The sequence below is a fragment of the Acanthochromis polyacanthus genome, chromosome 3, assembly GCF_021347895.1.
Source record: "Acanthochromis polyacanthus isolate Apoly-LR-REF ecotype Palm Island chromosome 3, KAUST_Apoly_ChrSc, whole genome shotgun sequence".
In the NCBI taxonomy this organism is placed as follows: domain Eukaryota; kingdom Metazoa; phylum Chordata; class Actinopteri; family Pomacentridae; genus Acanthochromis; species Acanthochromis polyacanthus.
The window spans coordinates 30,043,953-30,062,161 of NC_067115.1; the positions used below are offsets into that span (position 1 = coordinate 30,043,953).

An 18,209-nucleotide genomic window follows, 5' to 3' on the forward strand; every position below is an offset into this window, starting at 1 on the left:
GTGGTGGACCTGCCAATTGCTGTGTTCTATGGCAAATGCCAACTGAGCTCCACGGTGCCGGTCAGTGACCACAGGGCCCACTAGAGGACGTTGGGCCCTAAGACCTTTCTCATGAATTCTGTTTCTGATTGTTTGATCAGAGACATTCACACCAGTGACCTACTGGAGGTCATTTTGTAGAGCTCTGTCAGTGCTTTTCCCCTTGCACAAAGGAGCAGATAGCTGTCCTGCTGATGGGTTAAGGACCTTCTCCGGTCCTGTCCAGCTCTCTTAGAACAACTGCCTGTCTCCTGGAACCTCCTCCATGCTCTTGAGACTGTGCTAGGAGTCACAGCAAACCTTCTGGTAATGGCACGCATTGATGTGCCATCGTGGAAGAGTTGGACTGTCTGTGGAACCTCTGTAGGGTCCAGGTATTGCCTCATGCTACCAGTAGTGACAGTAACCCTAGCCAAATGCAAAATTATTGAAAACCAGTCAGAAAACATCAGGAGGGAAAATTTTTTTAGTGGCCTTCACGTGTAAAACCATTCCTGTATGGAGGGGTGTCTCATTGTTACCCCTCTAGTGTAGCCATTTCTAATTTCATGAACACCAAAGCAGCTGAAACTGATTAAAAACCATCTCTTTTACTTACTTGACCAGATCAGTCTCCCATAAGTTCAACTGTCTTGATGCAATACTTAGATTAAAGAGTGTCCCTTTAATTTTATTCAGCAGTGTAGTAAAACAGCATATTTAATTTGCGTAGAGAAAACAAACAGGTTTGTAAAAGTTGGAAAAACCTGATTCAAATTTATTATAACACACAGTCAAAGACATTCCTACACATGCATCGTGTACGGTACAAGAAAAGGACAGAGACATTGCTAATCATACATACAATGCTTTTATATACCAAAAATAGCAATGCTGTTATATCTGCTGGGTATTTAGTTTACAATATATTGATACTCTCCACCCCACATACACATAGCACAGATAAAAGATCACAACAATAGATACGAAGCAACAACAGACACATGTAGCCCTCTTTCTTTAAAAGCTGTTCATAAAAAAAGACTTTCATTCAGTTCAGCCTTCCCCAATCACTGGAGGGTTAAAGTGCAATATAGGAAAGTTAACACAACCAGAAGAAAACACATGTAACAATACAACAAAACAAAAATTGGATATCTTTGAGTACAGTAAAGCCATGCTGGACAAGGCTTTATTTTACGTGTCCATAATTTGTAAATCATTTTTAAATAGTTTCCAAGAACATCATTTGCTACTAATTGTTGGGAAAATAGAAACTGTATTTTATTGATGTATTCATTTTAATTACCTAAATGCAACTAAGCTAATTACCTTGTATATAACATGCATTTTTTATTAGTGGATCTAAGTTATGAAAAGTATAAATATTTTTGGCTGTATTTGTTTATAGGGTGACTTTTTGACGTGTCTCCAGAGAAAACTGATGAAAATTAGTCTTTTAGAGTAACTGGGTCATTTCTGATGATCAATGAATGCTGTCCCTGTCTAATAAAAATATTAAAATACATAAATAAAACATAGAATGAATAAAAAAGGATTGTTTTTATATGTTTGATTGAGTTTGAATTGTGCTTTTCCATTAAAGACAGTTACACTGTCCCCAAATTTAGAAGCAATTACATACACTCCCGTTCAAAAGTTTGGAGTCACCCAGACAATTTCATGTTTTCCACGAAAACTCACACTTTTATTCATGCGTTAATGTAACTGCACAAGGGTTTTCTAATAATCAATTAGCCTTTCAGCACCATTAGCTAACACAATGTAGCATTAGAACACAGGAGTGATGGTTGCTGGAAGTGTTCCTCTGTATCCCTATGGAGATATTCTATTAAAAATCAGCCGTTTCCAGATAGAATAGTCATTTACCAATGTCTGGACTGGATTTTCTGATTCATTTAATGTTATCTTCTTTGAAAACAAAACTACCTTTCTTTCAAAAATAAGGACATTTCTCAACTTAGACCTCCACCTTGACCCACTACTTGCTTTGTTTGGCATTGTACCTATTACTCTAACCTTGCCCAAGTTTAAATCAGATTTTATTGCTTTCCTCACGCTACTGGCAAGACGCAGAATATTACTTTGTTGGAAATCCCCATTACCTCCATTATGCGAGGCTTGGATCAGAGACGTCTTACATTTTAGTAGACTCGAAAAAATCAAGTTCACTATTCATGGATCCACAAACAAATTCTTAAAAATATGGCAACCATTTTTTGACTATGTTCAGACTTTGCAATCCCGAAGCATACCTCCCTGAACTGACCAATATTACAACTGTTTGTACTTCATTCTATATTTGTTTACCTTATTATTTATTTATTTATTTCTTACTATTGCCTTGTACTATTGCTTGTTTTGTTCACTGAAGAGATTATTTGACCCGAACCAACATAATTTAAGCATTTTTTTTTTCTAGGAGACCATGTTCCTGTTTATTTTTGTTTTGTGTGATATGGTGTAGACTCATTTTATCCGCATCTAATGTTCTGGAAAAAGGCAGTATGTCGCTCTTAAAATACATGCATATGTAGTTATGTTTACGGTTCAACATTTTAATTTGTTTTATTTGCTTGATTCTGGTATGAGAACATTTTGCTTTATGCTGCCTTTTTAACACAATGTTTTTCATACAACTTTCTTTTTCTTTTTTTCTTTCCTCTTTTTGTCTACAATATATGCACATTTTGTTGTGGAAAAAAAAAAAAAAAAGCTTAATTGAATTTTTGTAACTGTTTGCTAATGTCTTGCAAAAAGTTCAATAAAAATATATTTGAAAAAAAAAAAAATAAAAAAAAAATAAGGACATTTCTAAGTGACCCCAAACTTTCGAACGGTTTTATATCTTGGATTGGAAAGCTTGTAAGAAATGATTACTAAATTACGGACACACAAAAGAGTGTTGCAGCTACATTTAGGGACACCAGTTTAGTTTTCATCTTAAATACACTAAATGTCAATACATTAAGTGTGCTCCCGTCTTTTGTGCGTTAAAACCCTTTGAATTGTATTTAGTCCTAAGAGAGAGGCAGTAGACTGTAAACAGACAAAACTGAGAGATGGCCTCATATTTTAATCAGATAACTTGAGTTGTTCTGTAAAAACAAAGGCCAAGTTTAATCTAACGTCAGAAAATTCATTTTATTTGGCAGCACAACCAGGAACCAGCCACTTGGCACCGTAAACGGATGTGCTTTTTGTCAGATGGGCAAAGTGTGTTTATTTTGTTTGTACACGAAGAAGACAAAATGCCAGAAAAAAACCCCCCAGAAATTAAAAAGTGTAGGAGGGAGAAAACAAACAAGAAAGATGAGTGACAGACATTCATGGGTAATCCCATGTATTGTGCTGTGTCATTGTCCACATGAGCTGATGTAACATACAGAAGCTTAAAGGTCCAGACTACGTAGGCTGAGAGCATCTGCGTCTATAATCAGCTGGCAAGAATCATATTCTTTCTGCACATTCCTGTCCACAACAGAAAATATGCACAGTTAAAAATAAACCTGAATTTTGAAAACTATCAAAAATTATATGAAAATGACCGTTTTTTTTCAATTCTTCTATGATGTTACCATGCATTTCAGTCAAGCTGAAAATGTGTGTTACAAGTAAAAGTGTTGGATTTGTATCAATAATAATAATAATAATAGTAATTAAAGCTTGGTTGGGTCCTTGCATCTTTGCTGTTCAACGAATCCAAACATGTCCAACAGGTGGTGCTGCGACTGAGCGTGTATTTTGGCCTAAGAATGTAATCGGGGTGGGCCTCTGATCAAACATGGAAAGTCTGAGGCAGATTGGAGCATGCAGAGGCGAGTTAGATAGCATTTTCTGTTTCATGGCGAACCCCCAAAAATGTCCACCAGGTGGTGCCGTGATTGTGAATGTATCGACCTATGGATGTGATTAGGGTAGACCTCTGATCATACATGTAAATTTTTAGGCAGATTGGAGCATGTACAGGCTAGTTAGACAGCACTTCCTGCTTTACGGTGAAACGCGCCATTTCCACACCGTCAGACTTTGCAGAGCATTTTTATAACATTTGATCACCTAACTCAAAATGGCCAACTTCCTGTTGTGTTTTGGGCATAGGACATTTTTTTGAATCTTGATGAGCTACAGTACATAGGCGTACCAAATTTCATAAGTCTAGGTCACACACAGCGGCCGTAACAAATGTTTGAAATTCTTTAGGGGGCGCTTTTGACATACACGTGTGCCATTTCCCTAAAATATCTAAATTTTTCCCGGTCCTGATGTGTTTGCAAACTTTCATGCGTTTTCAACTGTGTTTAGGGCCTCAAAAATGCGTTCGTTTTATCGGACAAAGACAGTATAATAGTAATCCCATGGGTTTCAAAAGGTCTTCACACTCTTGGTGCTTGAACAGTAATAACACAGCATAAAGTGTGGTAATGTGAAAACTGTTGAGCTTTCTCCCACCTGTAGGCAGCGCATATCACCCCAACCTTTTTTACTTTTTCACTTTATGTACAAGCATTCCGACGATGTGCTGCAGTGTCTATAGGTATCAAGTTTCTGAAGTCAAAAACATAAGTCTCACAAAGCTTTTGCACAAATATAGAATTACCATCTGTCCTTAATCCCACTGCTTTCTGAAACACTGAAATGTTTGCGCTTACACTAAATGCCTGACCCTAACAAGCAGGGTGTGAACGTGCGAGTTACATAAGAGTCCCAGGTGGCTGCAGGACTCGATGGAAACAATGACTGCAAGAGAAAAACCACCAGTTAAAACTCAACTGGCTCTGAGTCAGTGGGTCTGTGCCTCCTCAGTGTGCAAGTCTGCAGGAATGTGAGAGGAACCAGCACCAGATTCTGCTAATCGTACTACATATGAGACATTACATGTAAAAAAAAAAAAGGACCTTGTATAATAAAGGACAATGAACATGAATAAATAACAATAACAGAAAAAGTAGTAGAATGAAATCTATCACAAACTGCATTGTGCATTAACAGTCAGCATCATCATCATCATCATCATCATCATCATCATCAGAGTCTTCGTACGTCCACGCTAAGGTGGGCACGTTTTCCTCAGTAACAGTCTTCATAGTTTCGCTTTGTGATGACAGTGTTGAGAGAAAACTGCGATGGGGAAACTTTTTGGCAAAATTAAACCTGCAAAAATATTTTCGGATTATATTTTCATTCACATGCGATAAATTTCACCATCTTTTAGCACTGTTTTTTGTCTGGACCAACTTTTAAGGGACATTTCTGCTGCCAAAAGCGATTGGTGGATCAGCCTGTTGTTCGGTCCTGGGCACGTAGTCTGGAGTGACTTACAGATTCTTCACTGAAAAAACAAAAAACAGCACTAAGAGTGAACCAGCTGTACAGATGCAGCCTGGACAGCTAAAAAATGTGTTGAAACTCATATACACATAGTATAAAGCTTCATAAACCAGAGGTGGCTGCTTATTCAGGTGATGCTGGCTCTCCTTCACTCCTTTGACACAATCGATCACCATATCCTCCTCAAGCGCCTCCACTTTGATATTGGACTTTCTGACACTGCCTTGGACTGGTTTATGTCATACCTCTCTGGAAGGACCGAGGACGTCAGCCTGGGAGGTACTGAGTTCCAGACACTTCCTGAAACTTGTGGTGTCCCTCAAGGGTCCATCCTCGGTCCAACCCTGTTCATTTTATATATGCCTCTCCTTGGCCGTATCATCAGCCGGCATGGAATCTCTTTCTATTGCTATGCTGATGACACACAGCTTTACCTCAGCACTGTCCCAACCCCATCTGCTCATCATCACCAACTTTATCAGCACTGCTAAACAGCTCCAGTCTTGTCGGTACTCCTCATCAAGTCCAGTCATACGTCACAACCACCATCACCTTGTCCTGTCAAGACATTTCCCTCTCATTGGCAGTTAACCTCAGTGATAGACGGACCCTCGCCTGACATTCAACAACCACATCAAACATCTGTGCAAGTCTTCGTTTTTCCATCTCAAAAATATTGCCAAACTCCGTCCCACCCTCACCCTTCCAGAGAACGCAGAAAAACTCATTCACGCCTTTGTCTCCTCCAGGCTGGACTACTGCCCCAGCAAGAGCCTACAAAAGCTCCAATACATTCAAAACAGCACCGCTAGGATCCTGATGAAAAGCAAGACCACATCAAACCCATCTTTCGTTCACTACAGTGGCTCCCCGTCTCCTTCAGAATTCAGAAGAAAACTGTTCTCCTCATCCATCGATGCATTCACAGCAATGCCCCAGACTACCTTAAAAGAACTCCTCTGCCACCAATAACCGTTACCTCCTCCCTCCGCCTCCCCAGAACCAAGCTCCGGACCATGGGAACCTTCCATTCAGCCAACCCTCACATCTAGAAGTTCCTCCCTGACCACTTGAGAGCTCCTCAGACCTCCTCAGTGTATGTTTTTAAAAAAAGGCCTAAAGACCTTTCTTTTTAACTCACTGTAACATGATGCACTTCAGTTGGCAGATCTTTGCCCTTACCCCTTTGACGAGGCTGCATCAGTTTTACAACATTAGCCGGCATAGTGTGGACATACTTCACAATTGTAAACATTTTCCATGTTATAATCTCTTTTAAAAAAAAATGCTTGGGGCATCATATTCCTCAGATGAAACCCAAGCAATGCATAGTTCCCTCCCTTTTCTCCAAACATAGTCCTTCTTGTAGCAGACAAATGTCGTTTAATCCCGCATCCTCGTGTTATTTCTTAGGTTTTATATCATGAAAAGACTCGTGCCTTTCCAGGGAATCAGTGTACATGTAAAATGGCAAAGTTTAAAATACAACAGATGAGCTTGGCACAAAGACGCATTGACATATTCATATTAGCTGGCTTGACAAGTGGAGGTTTGTATACAGACATGTGTGCAGATTTGGTAGTGGCAACTGACAGATTTACCGTCTGTACTGATCACTGACTCCATGTGTTGTGATGTTTAGCAGCAGTTTTGGTAGGGCAGTGGGTGACATCACTTCAAACTGCTCACGACAAGCTCATGATTGTCAAATGTGAGGACAGACAACATGTACTTTGTGTTTGGTTGATTCCTTTTCACATATTCCGTTGGTAAAAATGAAGATCCACAAAATAGTAACAGAAACAGTCACATTTAGGAATTACAGCTTAATGTGTGCTTACATTTTCCATCTCCCAAATGTCACGCAACCACATGAAACCTAGTTGGATCACAACGTGTACCCAAGTCGGACGCTGGCAAACTGCTGGTGGGAATTCACACCAACTATGAAGGATGGAACTGCTTATATACTGTCTGTATGTGCCATATATGTACTCGTAACATCAGTAAAACTTCTGGAATTGTTGGCAGTGATCTCGTACCAAGAGGTCAAAACTATCTGCACACGTTTTTATTTTATAATAATTAAAGCTGCAATCTGGAGTTGAGGAGGTCCTGCTGCTCTCTTTGTGTCCACTGTGTGTCCAGCAGCAGGTTTGGTTTGCCAAACTGAGGAGAGACAAATGTTGCCTTCTCCGCACCATGAAGTCCTCCAACATCTCCATAGTTACTGTATGTGCATTTCAGACGGTAGATTAAAGGAAAAAAAAAACTTACAAAAACTGGGCCACCAGAATGTGAGAGCTGTCTGGTTGACCATCTAGAACATGAACAGATGCAGGGATGAATCAGTTTTTCCACCAGTGGAGACGGAACTGGGTGTTTTGTGCTGCTGTTGGTCATACTGGTCATTCACACGTCTTGTCAGAGTTCACTTTCTTGAAATTAGCCGAAGATGTGGCAAACCTCTGTAGGTCCACTGCTCTCACCCTCCTTGTCCTGGTTCATGCTTTCTGCTCAGCTCTGATTGGCTCTGGATTTGGCCTCGACACATTCCTGCTCAGCAGACAGATCTGCTTCGGACACGCCTACCTCCGTGCCGATGATGATAGAAGTGTCTGAATCGCTGCTGAGGGCAGGCTGGTGCTCACCTGAGTGAGAGAAGAGAAGGTAATTCATTAGTGGAGGCCTCTGAACAGCAGTAACATTGTGAGTTTACTCCAGATTCTCCAGCTTCCTCCCACAGTCCAAAAATATGCTGAGGTTAATTGGTGACTCTAAACTGTCTGTAGGTGTGAGTGTGATAGTTTGTCTCTATGTGATTCAGGAAAGCATTCTGATAAAACACCTTCAACCAAACTTCTCTCACATTTAAGTGATTTTTAAACTTTCTATCAAACTCTCTGCTGAACTTCAACCGTCTGAAATTCAGCTTCACACCTTCTACTCTCTAATATCTGAAACTAGGAAGTGAAAGATGAGCTGCTGTGGCTCCAACTTGCTGGTTTTTCTCTCCATGGCGTCCTGAGGCTTCATCATCCAATCGCACACCCACACACGTTTCTTTAATTTGGGACATTTTTTTTTGCTTCATCTTGTAACATTTTTTACTCATGATTCAATTTTTGAATCCTTCTGGACCAAATTGTTGTTATTTCAGACAATTTTTGTCATTCTGTCCACTTTTTTTTCCCACTATTTTGAACAACTTTTGGGTCACTTGGACAAATTTTTTGCATTTCTGGACAATTTTTGAGGTAGATTTTTGCCTTCACCCTAAGTCAGCTGGTACAGACTCCAGCCCCCCGCGACCCCAATGAGGATTGACTGGTATAGATAATGGATGGATGGATGAATGCATGGATGGAAAGCCTGCAGTAAAGAAGCAATTTGCATACCTGACGAATTATCCAGAATTGAGGCTCTTTTAGCTGTTATGTTACAGAGCCTGAGATCTGTGGCTCTTTACTTACTAAATGATGCACTATTTCACCAGATAACCACTAATTGTGCTCAGCAGGCTTTTTTTTTTTTCTTACAACAGAAAACAGCTGACCGCTGTGGCCAAAAACAATGCTGTGAGAGAAAGAAAAGCTGCAGGTCAGACAAAAAACCAAGAAGGTGAAGCTCAGTAAAAAGCTACAGATTTGAGTGATAATTCATCACTATAAAATACTTTCTTCTCATGACCACACTGTTCTCATAACAGGTTTCATAAAATGCACCCAAGCAAGGTGCAGAAAGCTTCAGATGTTCAGATTCTTGCATTGATATCTGGGAGGCATCCGTTCAGTAACACCGATTCTGCAGCGTAACAGCAAGAATCCTGAACTATATTTAGCCACAGGAAGAATGATGAGCCCTCATGTGAACAGGAGTCTGTCTGGGATTACATGAGGAGTCAGAGGACACTGAGACAGACTGAATGCAGAACTGTGGCAGGTTCTTTGAGATGCTGGAACAATCTCCTTACCGCGTACCATAAACAGCTGTGTAGAAATGTGAAATAGTGCTATTTTAAACTGCTGCAACCTGACTGATTAGCTTTGACTGAACCTTTCTGACACAAAACAGAAGCTGACTGGTATTTTGTCCCACATCTCTTGTATTCAGTGTCATGGGAATGATTATAGTGAGCGTAAGTTCAACAGAATTAGCAGCTACACGTGGCAGTAAAACACCAACCTGTAAACTTTTTACAGTTTACAGAAAAAAAATAAAAATCGCAACACCCAGCAACAATCAAGCCCAAAACTCCAGTAAATCTGGCTGTTTTCACACTAAGTAAGTGGCTGACTGCAGAAAGAATGATAGATGCAATACCAATTACAAAAGAGCTCATTATTCAGGTTAAAGGCGCAACACAATCAGCACTTCATCACTGCCAAGACACAACAACAGAAGCCCCGACAGATCAGCTCGTCCATCTCCTGCTAACTGCCTGTCAGTGGCATTGTTTCTGTTTCCTCGCTGGTGCTGCAACATGCAACAAATCACTGCTAATTTACATTCTAATTAGTCTTGAGAAGAAACCTGGCTTGTGGCCAGCCGATCTACAGCTTGTCAAGCTCAAATCAGTAAAGTCTGTCGGTGTGGATATAACTGAACACAAATACTCGTTTTTGCTTTCAGGTAGAGCCAAAGAAATGGATCCATGTCCATGCTCTGCAAGTAGAATAAAGAATGACATCCAAATGAGGCAGCTACAGTAAAAACTTAAAAAAAAAAAAACTACTTTTTTTAAAGTGGTGTATAGCGGTGGATGGATGGATGGTTTTCAGATATTTTGCCAAACTTGTTTAGATTAATAAGGGTAGGATTAATAGAAGAAGCTTTGTACAATTCAGTGGTACAATAAACTATATTCTTCAAAATCATATCATCATAAAGATTAAACAACACCAATCATTTTAAAAGAAACTGACCATTATAGCTTCTTGGTGGTAGGATTTATTCACGTCATAAACATCAGGAAAGCGAATATACGGCTCATTGGAAGATATTTTACGTCCCACCCATAAAATTTCAAATAAGCCACGTACAAAATACTACAACATGCAGTTGTTGTGTAAATTTACTTGTCCTCGAGATCAAATCTAAAAAAAACAAAACAAAACTAGAAAAGCACTCGGAGAGCGCATACCTCCGCCAGGCCATCCGTCTGTCCGTTTGTCTGTTAACAGCATAACTCAAAAAGTCATGGACGGATTTTCACCAAATGCCCGGAAGAGCAAAAGTAACAATCGATTAGATTTTGGAGGTGATCCGGATCACCGTCTGGATCCAGGATTTTTTTGAAGGACTCTGTCTGGACTCAAAAAAATCCTGGATCCAGATCACCTCCAAAATCTAATCGATTGTTACTTTCGCTCTTCCGGACATTCTGTAAAATTTTGGTGAAAATCCGTCCATGACTTTTTGAGTTATGCTGTTAACAGACAAACAAACGGACAAACTCTGGTGATTACATAACCTCCTGGCGGAGGTAACTAGGAGTAAAGATAGTTTGAAAATATTTTTAAAAATATCAAATAAGTCTGGAGTTCCGCTAAAATGACATTTTTCTTTTGTTCCACCCCCCTGATGACCAAATTGAATCTCAAATAAAACTGTTAAAATGAAATTTAAATCTCCTTTTTAGTGTTATTTGTATCATTGATGTCTCTAGTAATTGTGGGACCATTTTTTTAATCAACATAATATTTAAAATAATCATTATCCATGTGTCGCACAACAACCTTGTTAGCATAACCTTTTTAGCTGGTAGAAGAAGAAAACTGTGAACCACAAGTAACACTGGAACTGGCATCTAACTGTAACTAAAGAATGTGTAGAGCAAAGCTATGTCCTCTCTTGCATTTTTCATATTTTCATAACATTATCAGCCTTCATTGAATGTCTCATTCTATCTCATATTATCAGGATCAGACTCATTCTTTTGACTGTTTTCCATCAGTCAGTTTGTCCTCTTGGTCAGCAGTAACAGCTAGCTAAATATCTAGCTTCTACTGCTGAGAAAAAGCTAACATTAGCATGGATTAGCAACCCTGTTACTGTGATTAGAGCAGGGTTACCTATTATTGGTGAATATGGAGCAGAAAACTGTAAAAGAGGTTTATTTTTCAAAAAATCTGAAGCCCAAATGTCCTCCAATTCTGGAATGACTCATATAGTACTGCACACCAAATCATAAAAGTTCAAACTCACAAGCAGATAAAAATGCCTTCCCGGTTAATTTCTCGATCAGTGTAAAGTGCTAAAAACGTGACAGAAAACTGCAAAAACTCTTGCTTCACTGTCTTGGGGAGAAGTTTTGGCTTCAGAGGTAAAGCTGCAAAAAAAAAAAAAAAGCAGAACCCGTGTCAGAGCATGTGCATGAACGAACACACAGAAACACACTATTAAGCGCCGATAGCTCGCAGGTGTTTCAGTCTGTAAAGCAGCAGTGAGGCGACTGCATAAGGTGCTAGAATGGAATTGGATGTGTGAAGTTACGTGGGTAAGCTTGTGACTTTCTGCAGTTTTTTCCTCTCGCATTGTGCAGAAGGATCCAAACATGGAAACACTGACCAGATGGCTGCTGACCTGGTTCCAGCCTCAGAATAAAAACATTTACACAGAAAGGAAGAGAACGCAGCGAACAACCCCTGTTGAAATACAGATTTTCTAAGAGTGAACTAACATTGAACTTTCATGTTTAAAATTCCGATAACACAAAGTAAAAATACTCTATGTAAAGGTGATTCTGACAGCTGCATAAAATAATTCATTGCTTTTAGTGAAATTACTTCTTACAGTTTAGACATTCATTAAAAAAAATTGCTAATTTTGGAAAGGAAATCTGTCTTTGGTGACAGCTCTTGGATGCGCTTTTGCAATGGGTCATAACACACTTAAACACACGCTTAAATGTTTTATAAAATCTTAACCTAAAAGGTAATGATAACTTCTGTAGTGTAGTAAAAAGTACAGTATTTTCCCTTTAGATGTAAAGGAGCTGAAGTATAGTATAGGAAAAGTTCAAATACTCTAGAAACTGCTTAAAACCACATTTAAGTACAGTACATACACTACCATTCAAAACTTTGGAGTCATTTACAAATGTCCTTATATTTAAAAGAAAAGCATTTTTTTTCAATGAAGATAACATTAAATGAATCCAGTGTAGACATTGTTAATGTGGTAAATGACTATTCTAGCTGGAAACTGCTGATTTTTAATGGAATATCTCCATAGGGGTACAGAGGAACATTCCCAGCAACCATCACTCCTGTGTTCTAATGCTACATTGTGTTAGCTAATGGTGTTGAAAGGCTCATTGATGATTAGAAAACCCTTGTGCAGTTATGTTAGCACATGAATAAAAGTGTGAGTTTTCAAGGAAAACATGAAATTGCCTGGATGACCCCAAACTTTTGAACGGTATTGTAAGTGAGCGGCTGAGTATTTTCCACCACAGTTCCAGCCTGCTGTTCGTTTATTAATCACATATTAAAGGTGTGGACGTACTGCTGGCAATGACGTGGCTCTCTCCTGCCTGAGGCGTCGTCTCTGCATCGGGGTGCAGCTGCTGCAGGTCTATCACTCTTCCTGCGGGATCCAGCACCACCGAGCTCTCGTTAACTGTGATGTCACTCGCCCCGCTGATGGCGTTGGTGGGTGGACCCCCGACAGACGCCTCGTAGTCTGGAGGAACCTCGTCTGAGCAGTCTGCATTAAGCTGGAACCAACCAAAGAACATGCTCTTGTGTATATTATGTAGCTTAGGGTGAAAATGAGGCAAAGAGAACAGATTAAAATCAAACTTACTGGGATTCCCAGGGCTTTGAGGATGTTCATTTTGCACATCGGACACGTTCGGTGGTCCTGTAGCCAAGGATCCACACAGTGCTTATGGAAGACATGTCTAATGAAACAAAGTAGTGGCACACAGACACGCATAATCAAAACCAGTGGCTGCTAAAATGCAGTGACGTGTCGAAACTTTAATGTTTAAGCGACAAAGGTGAAGTACACAAACCTGCATGGTAATATCCTTACAACGTCATTGGGCTTATAACCTTCAATGCAAACTGCACAGTTGTCAAAGTCTGACTCTGTTTCCTTAAACATAAACAAGACAGATGGACAGAAATGCAGTTTAAATAAGTCCAGTATCATTCACATAATGTGATTCAAATGAGTTATTTGTAAGTGTTTGTTTGTGTGGATAGTTTACAGTAAATGTGTAATATTTGCAGTGTGGGGAGCTGCACTTACCTTGTCTCCTTTCTTAATGGTCCGGACTTGAAGCTTACTGATGGCCTTTTTGGCAGCATCTCCCAGACGCCTCTGTAGATACGAAACAAAAGGTTTTCCTTTAATCCCGACATGGCCAGGATCTTTATAACAGTGCTCAAAAGAAAACCCTAAGCAGCCTGTAGGTCTGTCACTGGTCTGGTAGTTTACAGTGCAGTCTTAGTAAGCGGTCTATTTCTACTCAACCCTTAGATGCTCCAGTGATTGGACCCCACACTCTGCTATAAGTGGGACAAATCATTACCTGTATAAGAATCAGTGTGTTTTTATGCCATTTTTGTCATTTTGGTTAAGAATAATCATTTGTATTATTGTTTGTATTATATTTTTGTCCACACAAGAATGATTTCATGTTTCAAATATGTTCATTTTCCATTTCATAACAGATTTTGATAATTAAAAAAGAAGAATATTACACAGAACAGAAGTAAAAGAATGTCAACATCCATTTTGTTGACTTTTTACACTCTTTTGCTGCAAGTTTGCATCACCTCTTGTGTGATATTATCAGTGACAAAGGGCTTGGAGTAGTAATACAAATTCTTTAAAAGTATAAAAGGTAACAACAATTTTAATGGAATTGTATCAAAAACATGTTTTTTGAGGAATAGCTGGAATATGAAACGTTCCATTACAAAGACGTTACAAGAAAACGACCTCACCAGGTCTTAGTGGGTCTGGGTTTTGACCCCACTTATGCATCTAAAGGTTAAACTGATCAGAAAAGCTACTTTGCTGAATGAAATTTTGAAAAGATCACTTTGCTCTGCAGTCTGAAGTGAGAATTCGGTCTTTGCACTTGTTGCAATGAAAACTAACTGAGCAGAGAATCAGCATCACTTGTTGCGGTACGTCAAGCAAATAAAACACCACCACAGGTCACAGTTAGAACAACCAGGAAACAGAAAATCAATATAAAGCAAGGGTGTCAAACATGTGGCCCGTGGGCCAGAACCGGCCATCCAGAGGGTCCATTTCAGCCCATCGAATGACTTTATAAAGTGTAAAATTACAGAGAAGACATTAACTGCAGATTGTAAATTTGTAAAACTATAAATTTAAAATGATTCCTAGACCATGAAAAGTAGTTTTGATCATAAATTAAAATACTAGATTGCTCATTGTTCTTTTGTGTCATATTTTGTCTCTTTTTTTGTCTGACTCATGTCGTTTGTCTCATGTTTTTGACATTTTGTTTCTCATTCTTGTTGCTTTGTGTATCCATAGACTGTATATATAATGGACGTAGCATCTGGCTCCAGAATTGAAGCCAACCCGGAAGAGTCAAAAACTTGCAATATCACGCCGTCCGCTAGGGTTGGCTCCAAAAAGCTTTTGCTCCATAGACCCCAATTCATTTTTGGAAAAAATAAAATTTGATAGACTGATTTTCTATAGCTCAGGATTTTTTTCCCGTTAGTTTTCATGGTCAAAATGAGAGATCAGGTGGCTGATCTTAAAATAAATCAATACTGAATTTTAAATAAATCGTTAAAGTTGGCGGAGTCAGGGGGCGTGGCTATACTTGAAAGACAGCAACAGAAGCCTCTGTGGTAAAACGTGGGCGGGATAAGAGAGTCCTCAGCCAATCCTGCCCCGAGTTGCTCTCCGGTCCAGTCTGTTTGATGACGCTTTTTACGTCACTGGCTCCAAAAAATCCAAAACGGCGACCAGGAAGTAGCAAAATCCGGGCTTCATTTTCTCGGCGTTGAAACCAACGAGTGACGTCACGGTTAGTTTACGCCTGTGTGTATCCTTTTTGTCTTATTTTTATCATTTCTGTTTTACTGTATTCGTTGTTTTTTGTCTTGTTTTCGCCCTTTTGTGTCTGTTTTGTCTCGCTTGTGTCGTTTGTCCATTTTTTTGCGCTTTGTGTCTCATTTTTGTAACATTTTGTCTTGTTTTCGTTGTTTTTTTTGTCATTTTTATCATAAAGTAAAATACTAGATAGTTCAGTTCCAGATACCTTTGATTAAATATTCTGTGTCTTTATAGACACTCTGTGATCTGGAAATTGTAATGCTTAAATGATAACATGAGGCATAATGTTGTTGAAAGTGAACTTATTTTTCTTCGGAAATTTCAGGTTGTTCATGATGTTTTGTAAAAAGATAATTCCTCAAATGTGAACATTTTCAGAATGTACTTTGTTGCACTGAAACAAAGGAAAAATTGGAGTTGTGGTTATTTGTAGGTTATTATGCTCTGATTTTACTGGTCTGGCCCACTTGAGAGCAAACTGGGCTGAATGTGACTCAAAATGAGTTTGACACCCCCGATCTAAAGGACAAACTGTACTCTACACGGTTACTTTTACTTTAAGTATAAGAAATCTGGCCAGTAGACAGACTATCCATCTTCAGCCATAACCGGTTTTGAAAATGCTTCCAGCCAACAATAAAAGAAAACAGACCAGAGGATGAAATACTCATTTCTAAAAAACTAACAACTGATGCATTTGTGTAGATGGTCATGCATACCCAAATGCATACAAAGAGACAAATGTGTGAAAAAAAGGAGCTAATTGTGCATGTAGACTGTGTTTCAGGACAGAAATATGATGATTCCACCTGTTTCAGACAAACATTTTCCAGTTTGGCAGCAGCGTGATGTTTTTTTTTTTTCAAGGTACTTATCAAACACCCCATCACTATTGAAATGCTTAAAGTGTGCTTTACCTTCCTAAGCTGCCTGGGAAATAAACTGGAAACAGATTCGCCCAATACAGCTGAATTCTTTTTACAACATAAATCAACATAATTAAAAGTGAAACAACTGTGGTCACAGCCGAGGCTCCCATTATGACAGACATGGTAATGTACGTCAGCAGAGCAGCAGAGGAGGCCATTCATAACAAAGAGATAGCAAAAGCAACTATTTGCACTGTTGGTTCAAAGGGCCAGAGAGTCGAGTCGGCTGATGGTTCACTGGGTTGCTATGTTTCCGTTCGGCCAGCTGTCAGGATAATTCTGGCCTTTCTTAGCCTTACAGAGCTACAAGCTGCAGTCAGCGTCCTTTGAGTACAGAAAGTGCACGCGGTCCTACCTGGTTGCGATCTCGTGCGTTGGCGTAGCGGAACCTCTGGATGTAGTAGAAGACGAGCCAGGCGAGGGAGATGATCATGAGGACGATGAAGGAGATGGAGACGAACACCACCGACGTCCTGCTCACGTACTTCTGCAGGTTGCGGGTTCCTATGGTGATGTGGACCATGACCATGATGCGCCGCTCCAGCAGGGACACGATCTCACGGCCTTTGGGCTCCGGGATCATGATGGCCACGACGTCGCCTGTATCTGCACAATAACACAGGAAGCACCAGTTCAGCCAACTCTACTGTACGTACGCAGCACTCTGTAGTGTTTTTCATAAGAGGATAAAATATAATTGAATTAAAAAGAAGAAATTGAGATTTTTTTCTTGTGGAGGATGCTTTTAAAAAAGACTTCAGTGAGACACAATTTATAGGAAATGTCACTGAACAGTTATAGTAAATAAAAAGACTTCAAAAACTAATTATTGCAAGTTTTTAATGTATACTTATATTATAACTCGAGCTGTCATGACTGAGCTGATTCATCTACTCATGGTTGAAATGTTTTCACTAACAATTTTTCTACATAAATGTTTAACTCATGTTTTAAATAAATGCTGAACATTTTCTTTTGAAATCAGGATGCGATGATTTTCTATGTCTGACATGAAACTGAGATAAAACGAAAGCGTGGAATAAACACATCCTGCAATATTTCTTTTTCTACATACACTACTTCATTGGCTTTCTATTTAGGTATAATAATCCTTATCAGAATTTGTATTAATCAAAAATATCCGTGCAGTGTTACTGATATGCGCAATAATGTTATTTTTAGAACTAGCACTTATGTATATATTTGGTTTATTTTTATTTTGTACTACATTCCTTAATTTCTTTGCTCTATCTTTGCTGCTGTAGCACTGAAAGTTTCCCCATTGGGGCATTAATAAAGGCTTATTTGACCTTTAACAGGATATTTAAATACACCACTGTGACTCAATTTTAGCAACCTTTTTCCCCCTATTTTCTAACTAAATTTCAAAAGTTTAACTGATAATAAAATACATTTTAACTGTAGACTTAATACTGTCAAAATGTAAGAAATTTTTTTAAAGGTAACTCGACAAACAAGTGGGCAAATTTCTACAAAGAAAATAAACCCAGACTTTAAAAAAAAGACTGCCAGGCACAAGCACAATATACACAATTAGCTGTAATTTATTAGGCTTATGTTAAAAATCTGCATGTTTCCTGAGTACACAGCCTCACAGCAGAAATGACAACGCTCTCAGGGGTATTTGAAGCTCCACTGGTTCAGACGGACAGTAATGGGGAACCTTGGGTCGGTTGCTGAAGCTTAGATAGAACAGATCAACTAAAGCTTCGCTCCCGGTGTCAGCGGCTTCCTGTCGGCAACCATCTGTTGATTTTCTTGTCGTGCACAATGAAGAATTTTAGAGTCTCTGAGCATCTTTGCGCTCCCGTACATGAAACATATCCCGGA

General features: G+C 39.2%; 1 protein-coding gene across 1 annotated transcript in view; it reads right to left on the reverse strand.

Annotated features, from left to right (window-relative positions):
- Window positions 1-775: 775 nt before the first annotated feature.
- Window positions 776-18,209, reverse strand: part of rnf150a (ring finger protein 150a) — a 31,715-nt gene continuing 14,281 nt past the window's right edge. Inside the window, exons 2-7 of the mRNA XM_022202576.2 lie at window positions 16,714-16,964; window positions 13,630-13,701; window positions 13,391-13,473; window positions 13,180-13,276; window positions 12,880-13,090; window positions 776-8,021 (exon numbers count right to left, since the gene is read on the reverse strand). Coding sequence (XP_022058268.1) covers window positions 7,888-8,021; window positions 12,880-13,090; window positions 13,180-13,276; window positions 13,391-13,473; window positions 13,630-13,701; window positions 16,714-16,964 — 848 coding nt within the window. The 3' untranslated portion in view covers window positions 776-7,887. The remainder of the gene's footprint in view (window positions 8,022-12,879; window positions 13,091-13,179; window positions 13,277-13,390; window positions 13,474-13,629; window positions 13,702-16,713; window positions 16,965-18,209) is intronic.